General features: G+C 24.4%; 1 protein-coding gene across 1 annotated transcript; it reads left to right on the plus strand.

Annotated features, from left to right (window-relative positions):
* The first annotated feature begins 265 nt into the window (after positions 1–265).
* LOC100207867 (uncharacterized protein sll0103) lies at positions 266–6,873 on the plus strand. The gene is made up of 10 exons (XM_065807712.1): positions 266–411; positions 1,622–1,872; positions 1,951–2,199; positions 3,692–3,837; positions 4,101–4,259; positions 5,411–5,550; positions 5,672–5,856; positions 5,975–6,085; positions 6,444–6,621; positions 6,718–6,873. The coding sequence occupies exons 2-10, from the start codon at positions 1,629–1,631 to the stop codon at positions 6,824–6,826; spliced, it is 1,521 nt and encodes a 506-aa protein (XP_065663784.1). The 5' UTR covers positions 266–411; positions 1,622–1,628; the 3' UTR covers positions 6,827–6,873.
* The last annotated feature ends 1,026 nt before the right edge of the window (positions 6,874–7,899 follow it).

Below are 7,899 nucleotides of genomic sequence, written 5' to 3' on the forward strand. Positions count from 1 at the left end.
TTGTGATTCGCATCCAGAACTTTCGACTTCCGTTCATAGAAAAATTTTAGGCGGAAACCATCACGTTCCCAGAATAACGATTCTAACAATTCCCAGAACTCTGGGAATTTTAAGTCAGCGAATGCTGACGAATCACGTCTTAAGTGAATTAAGAAATATGCAAATACGGAAAATGAATTACACACTTTCTATTTAAAGATGAGAATTTATATACAAATATGGAAAATGAATTACACGCTTTCTATTTAAAGATGAAAAACTCCAATATAAAAGTGAAGGTTTATCGAAGTGAAACAAATCACAGCTAAGTAAAAAGGGTACACAAGTAATATGTAAAAACTGGTTTTGCAAAGTGACAGGAGTTAAATTTGTTAAATTCGATACATTGTTAAGCATTTTTTCTTTATAAAGGTAAAATTTATTGGTTCAATCATAAATTATTTTATTTTCATATTTTAAAGTATTAAAAATTATATAACTCTTAAAAATGTGAAATACATTTAATTGATACCCATTTCTGGAATTGAATTCACTTTTATTTAAGAACTTTGCTCCAGTTTTTGAAAATCTTAACTACGTAAAAATAAATAATGAAATGCAAATTTAAAAATAGCTTAGAACACCTTAAAAAACAATTAATTTAAAAAAAGTTTTGGTGCCTAAAGTTTTCCAAGCAAAATGAATCGTTATTTACCAACTTTAAATACATTTATTTGAAATCGGTTTGCACAAATTGTTTAAGAAATAATATATATTAATGATATCTTAAAGTTATAATAGCTATTTTTAATCTAGATCTAAAAACTTTTTGTTATTCAATTTAGAACTACTTTGGTTTTCAACTTAAAAAAATTTCTTTTTTGTTTTCAATGAAAAGAAATTATGTCTAAAATACGATACTGTAAAAGAATGACATTCTTTGAAACCAATAATTAGGTTGTTTCTGAGTCAAAACTAAAAAAAAAAAAAAAAAAAACTAAGTTACCTGAGGTCACTTTTTTTTAGCATTAACTCTTATTTGATTATTTTACATGTGACATTTATATTTACTAAGAGACTTCAGAGTTCAAATACCATTTGCCAAGTGACCTCAAATTTTATAAGCTTATATTTTCATAATTTATGACAATCTTTTTAAAAGGTTTCTCTTATAACTTTAAACTTGGTCGAAACTTTAAATAAGTGAACTGAACATAAAAGCTGATGTTATTGACAAAAAGAGGTTTTAAAGTTAAACATCAAATACCGAAAGTCTTTTAAGAAGATATTTTTTAGGTATTCATTTGGTGTAATTAAAAAATTTATTTTTACTATTTGTAAAAAAAAAACTATTTAGTTTTGAATTGTTCTTGTTATTAAATGTATTATTATTTCAAGTAACCGTTGAATGGAGGGCAATGATTAAATACATTTGTTTATAGCATTTATTTATTATATATATTTATTACAAACTAATTTAAAATAGTTTATCACAAAAGAATAAGTCACTACTAGTCGCTAACTATTTGACTAGTGTAAAATAGTTAGCGACTAGTAGTGACAGATGTATTTTTCAAATACTGTTTTGTATTGTTTTTAATTTAAGTATTAATTTTCTAAGAGTTTCTATTGATGCATTTAGTGTGAAGATGAATGATAAAAAACTTACCATAGTATGCTCAACAGAATACAAAGACTATTCCTTTAAGGAAAAACTTGATATTTGGGCATTGATTTCTTTAAAAGCACCTTCGTTGGAGATGACTTTAGATGAAAAAGAAATTGGAAAAAGAGCACCTATAGACCTTGTTGTAGTAATAGATAAATCTGGATCAATGGCTGGTGAAAAACTTGCTCTTGTTAAGAAAACTTTGGAGTTTGTCGTATCACAACGTAAGCATATTTTAATTTTTTAAAGTTTTAACTCTTTTAAGTTTATTTAATTTGTGCTGCTATTTTTACAATTTAAAGTAAATGAAAAAGATCGGCTTTGCCTTGTTACATTTGACACAAATGTTTATTTGGATTTTAAACTAACACCAATGACTAAAGATAACAAAATTTCGACCTTTAAAATTATAAAAGATATATTGCATGGATCATGTACTAATCTTTGTGGAGGTTTAATGAAAGGTTTATGTCAAGTTATTAATCGTGCTGATGAAGAAAAAAATGAAGTTGCATCAGTTTTATTGTTTACTGATGGTCTTGCTAATGTAGGTAAGTGAAACCATTGACATTAAAAAATATTTTTACACAATAGAAATATTAGATAAAATGGTTGTGAATACCTTTAAAATATGTAAATTGTAACATAAATTAATATATATAATATATAATCAAGATTTGATTTTAAACATATATTATAAAAATCTAATCTTAAAGAGTTGTTTCCTTAAGTAGTTAAACAACCTTCTCCTGTTCAAGTTTTTGTCAAAACTTTTTCTTTTTGGTTGATAATGTGTTTTTTTGATTATTAATGTGGTTTCTTGGTTAATAATGTGTTTTTTTAATTAATAATGTGGTTTTTAGATTAATAATGTAGTTTTTTGGTTAATAATGTGGTTTTTTGGTTAATAATGTGGTTTTTTGGTTAATAATGTGGTTTTTTTGGTTATTAATGTGGTTTTTTAATTAATAATGTGGTTTTTTGAATAATAATGTGGTTTTTTTGATTAATAATGTGGTTTTTTGATTAATAATGTGGTTTTTTGGTTAATAATGTGGTTTTTTGATAAATAATGTGGAACTTTTTTCCTAATGATGTTGTAACCACATCATCTATTAAACAGCTTAACATGCTAGTTGACAATCATCTTAAAAGCAAATGGCATCGTTATGACTGAATTGCATTTCTTTTCCTTTTTTTTTTTTAATTTGCATATATAAAAATTTTGACAGTGTTTATTATTAATCTTCTGTAACCAGGTTGACAAGTATTTTTTGCCTATACAATTTATTGTAAACCTCTTTGTTAATAATAATAAAAAATTTTTCATTTTGAAATTAGGTGTAGCTTGGGCCCTGCGCAATATATAAACAAAGAACAAACCTAAGAATACATATATACATACACATATTTATATATATACACATATATATGCATATATATATATACATATATGCATATATATATATATACATATATGCATATATATATATAAATGTATATATAAATAAAAGTATATATATATATATAAATATATATATATATATTTATATTTATATATTTAAACAACTTTAAAATGTGTTCTACAAAATAGAGTGCTCAATGCTTTTAAATAAACAGAGCAATTATAAATATAATGTATATACATACATGTATTTAGAAACATGTTGTTTATTGTTTGTGTGTCTATATATATATATATATATATATATATATATATATATATATATATGCATACATATATATATATATATATATATATATATATATGCATACATATATATATATATATATATATATATATATATATATATATATATATATATATATATATACATATAAGTATATATATATATATATATATATATATATATGCATACATATATATATATATACATATATGTGTATATATATATATATATATGTATACATATAAATATATATATATATATATATATATATATATATATATATATAAATATATATATATATATATATATATATATATATATATATATATATATATATTTATGTTGTTATTAGGTATAACAGAAACAAAAGGTATAATTGCTGCAATGAAAGATCCAAAAACATATGATGGACCTTCATCTAAGCTTAGCGAATATTCTGATTTACAGACACCTCATCATGAATGGCTCAAGAAAATATACGGTGACAATAAGGAAGAGGTTGAATCTTGTTTTTTGTATATTAATGAATATATTAGTATATATATTTTTACAAAACTATGAAACACAAAATATGAAAATGATATTATAAAAAGTTGTTTAATATACTTTTTTAGGCATTTATGTGAGAAATATTAATGGAAACTGGCATTTATATAAATATAAATTTTAAATCAGTTCTTTTTTCAGTTAGTGCTTCATTATTGTGATCTATTTTTGTTGATTTTTGTAAGAAACTATAAAGATTAAATATTTTTTTTTAGTCACAAACTGCTAAATATACCATTACTAATGTTGGTCATAAAACTGCAGATGCTTCAATTTATACTTTTGGTTTTGGATCTGACCATAATGCTCAAATGTTAAAAGAAATATCTGATGCTGGCAATGGCATGTATTACTTTATTGAAAATGTTGATAAAGTAAACTTGATATATGTTTTCCTTTTATTATTTCTTATTTATATATTGTAAGTGTTAACACAAATCTTTTATTAACATTTGACTATAGAGCGTTGCTATCAATGTGTCCTGTTTTTAATTTTGCAAGTTTTTAAAGCCAGATATAAGTTTTTATATGAAAGTTATAAATTTAAAAATTCAATATCACAATTCGAAAATATCACAATTCGAAAATATCACAATTCGAAAATATCACAATTCGAAAATATCACAATTCGAAAATATCACAATTCGAAAATATCACAATTCGAAAATATCACAATTCGAAAATATCACAATTCGAAATCGGTAGTATAAAAGAAAAGAAATGTTTCAGATTTTTGTTTTAATTTACTAAATAATTGTGTCATAGATCTTATAAAAGTTTGTTGTAAGTATGAGCACTAATGTTAAAGGATCTTTTTTTAGTGCATTGGAGTTATTTGTTGGTAATGTGATAGTAATACTGTTGTTTCTTTTTTATTTTTGATGTTTCTCATTCTTTAAATTACTGAAAATATTTGAAATATTGACTGAAAGTATCTAAAAAAGTTGTTTTTTGAAACTCAGAATGGATCTCGAGACACACTAGAAATTTGCGAAGAAGTTTAAAGTTAGCTCTAAATGTCACTGATTAATTTTGTTAACCTATAAATAGTATGACTGAAAATTATGTAATCATAATTTACTTTTATTGAAGGTTTCAAAAATTGCTTATCCCATTATGTTAAATTTTTATGTCAAATTAGGATTGTGGGTAAAATGCAAACTGTGGACTAATAAACTGTAAACTATTTTGCAAACATTTTAGAAACTGCAAATATTTTATTCATTTTAATATAATAAAAATCTATACATTATTTTATTTATTATTGATCTTCAATAAATCAGTTGGAAATATGTAAAATTTAATGTACACTAAATTAAATGTACATGCACATGGATAACCAGGAAAGCTATCAGATAACTAGGTACCCAGATTCGAGTTGGATAGCCAGCACACAACTAGTTTTTTATACAGTTAGTAGAATTAAGGTTTCTTATTATCTGTAAAAATGGAAATCAAGTTAATGTCTTTAAATGATGCAATAATAATGTCTATATTCATTGTTCACTGTTAAATTTTTTTTTAGATTGCAGAAGCTTTTGGTCAATGTCTTGGAGGTCTTTTATCTACTGTTGCCCAAGGTATTCAGCTAGAAATAATGACGGAAAATAGAGTTTCAATCAAGAAAGTACACAGTAATCAACCAACAGAGAAGCAAGGCAGCAGGTAAAATGAAAATTGATGTGATATTAAATTATTGACTTCTTAAGTTATTTAAACCTGATTGCAAAAACTTTTGACTATTGTTTGAGAGTATTGTTATGACTTTTATGCTTATGACTTCTAGCATTAAAATCAACATGGGTGATCTTCAATCAGAAGAAAGCAGAGATGTTGTATTAGAGTTGTCTGTTGATCCTTTAGGTTCTCCAACAGATTGTCAGACTCTTTTTAACGTTAAATTAAACTATTTTAATGTTATTAATGAATGTTTGGAAAGCAGTAATGCTGTTCTTACTGTACTCAGACCAGGTGTGTAAAGTTGTTAGTTTTCAACATTATAGTTAGGAGCTTTTCTTTCTTAAAACTTAGCAAAATATTTAATTTTTTAAATACTTTGCTAATTGTTACGCTAATTAGTTAATTTTAGAAAAATGTGAAGAGCATAACAAAGAAAACTCAAATGTTGAACTAGACAAACAAGTATTACGAATAAATGTGACAAAAGCAATGAATAATGCATACGAAAAAGCAGAGGAAGGTGAATTTAATTTGTTCTTTGTTTAGGTTGAAAAAAAAAAAAAGTTTTTTGAACTAAGTTAGAAAAATTTGAACAAGTTTTTTTTGTGAGATCATGCTAATCAACTGGTCTTTGCTAGAATAGCTAATGTTCCAAATCTATCCCCATTTAATTACATGTTTTAAGTTCTTAAAACGGTAGTATGGGATGGGTGTGAGATAGCGATACATACATATATCAATACATACATGCAAACACCTACATGTTTACAACCAGTACCCACTTATATACATAAATATTACCACGTAATATGCACGAAGCTAAAAATAGATTGTATTAATATTAGGATTAATTTTTACCATGACAATCATTTTTTTAGGAGATTTTTCAGGAGCAGCTGATGTTCTACAAAAACAGTTATCGGTGTTGAATTCAGTTTCTTATAGGCTCGCTGAAGATGACCAGTTACAATGTATGTTTGCGGATGTTGCTGTGTGTGGTAAACTTACCAAAAAAGCAGGATGGTTTGAAAGAGGAAGAAAAGCTGTCTTAAATACGTAAGTTGAATTGATTGTTTTTACCGTTTTACCATCAACTAAGGCGATTATAACTTAGTACAGTTATTTTTTATTAATTATGAATAATAATTTTAGATTACAACAACATGAACGTCAACGAAGTTCAAATTTGAAATCGCAAAGCTATGTAACAAACGCACAATGTCTTAAACGGGCTGCTGCAAAGCGTTTTGTATTTATTTAATATAATTTATATATATATATATATATATATATATATATATATATATATATATATATATACACATATACTTATATATATATATATATATATATATATATATATATATATATATATATATATATATATATATATATATATATATATATATATATATATATATATATATATATATATATATATATATATATATATATATATATATATATATGAAGACCTCAGTGGAAACACCGGCGTTGTCACATTTAAAAAGTATTGAGATAGTATTTATTGATTATTAATAAAAGTCTTTATTTAAAGCAAATGAAACTAAGCAATTTAAAAAAATTTATATTATGATTTTTTTATTTAAAATTTATTCAAAACAAAACATTTTGTAATTTTCTATACAAAAATTTTTTTCTCTTTGCTTTAAATAAAGACATTTATTAATAATCAACAAATACTTTCTCAATACTTTTTAAATGTGACAACGCCGGTTTTTCCACTGAAGTCTTCACATATGTATATATATATATATATGAAATCGGATTTTTTTGTAATGTATCTTAAAATAATATATTATGTTGTAATGTTGTAATCTTAAAATAATATATTATGGGCTTTAATAATGAAAATATATATTATAGCTACTTTATTAGTTTTATCTTATAGTAGTTTCAACTCTAATTCCTTACCTATTGTAAACCTAATTACCTTTAACTTAGTTTAAAGACCCCCCTCCCACCTGTGAGCATACGTACTTATAAAGTACGTATACTCACAGGTGGGAGGGGGGTCTTTAAATAACTTAAGAAAACTTATGTGGGGGGGGGGGGGGAGGTGAAGGGAGTTTAATATAAAAAAATTTCTTAAGATGTTTGCTTTTCTAATTTACCAAAATTAACAAGTTCTTGTTAATAACTTATTGTTTTTGAATAAAGAACTTTACAAAAAATATTACTTAGAAATCTAAAAAAAAAAAAAAAAATTAATGTCTCATTGTTGTCTGTAAATCGCCAGCTTACCAATAGAAAAGGTATCTTATCTGAGTAAAGATCCTAATTTGCCAGCATAAAAGTGCACACATGCTACCC

This window comes from Hydra vulgaris, chromosome 10, assembly GCF_038396675.1.
Source record: "Hydra vulgaris chromosome 10, alternate assembly HydraT2T_AEP".
Lineage (NCBI taxonomy): Eukaryota > Metazoa > Cnidaria > Hydrozoa > Anthoathecata > Hydridae > Hydra > Hydra vulgaris.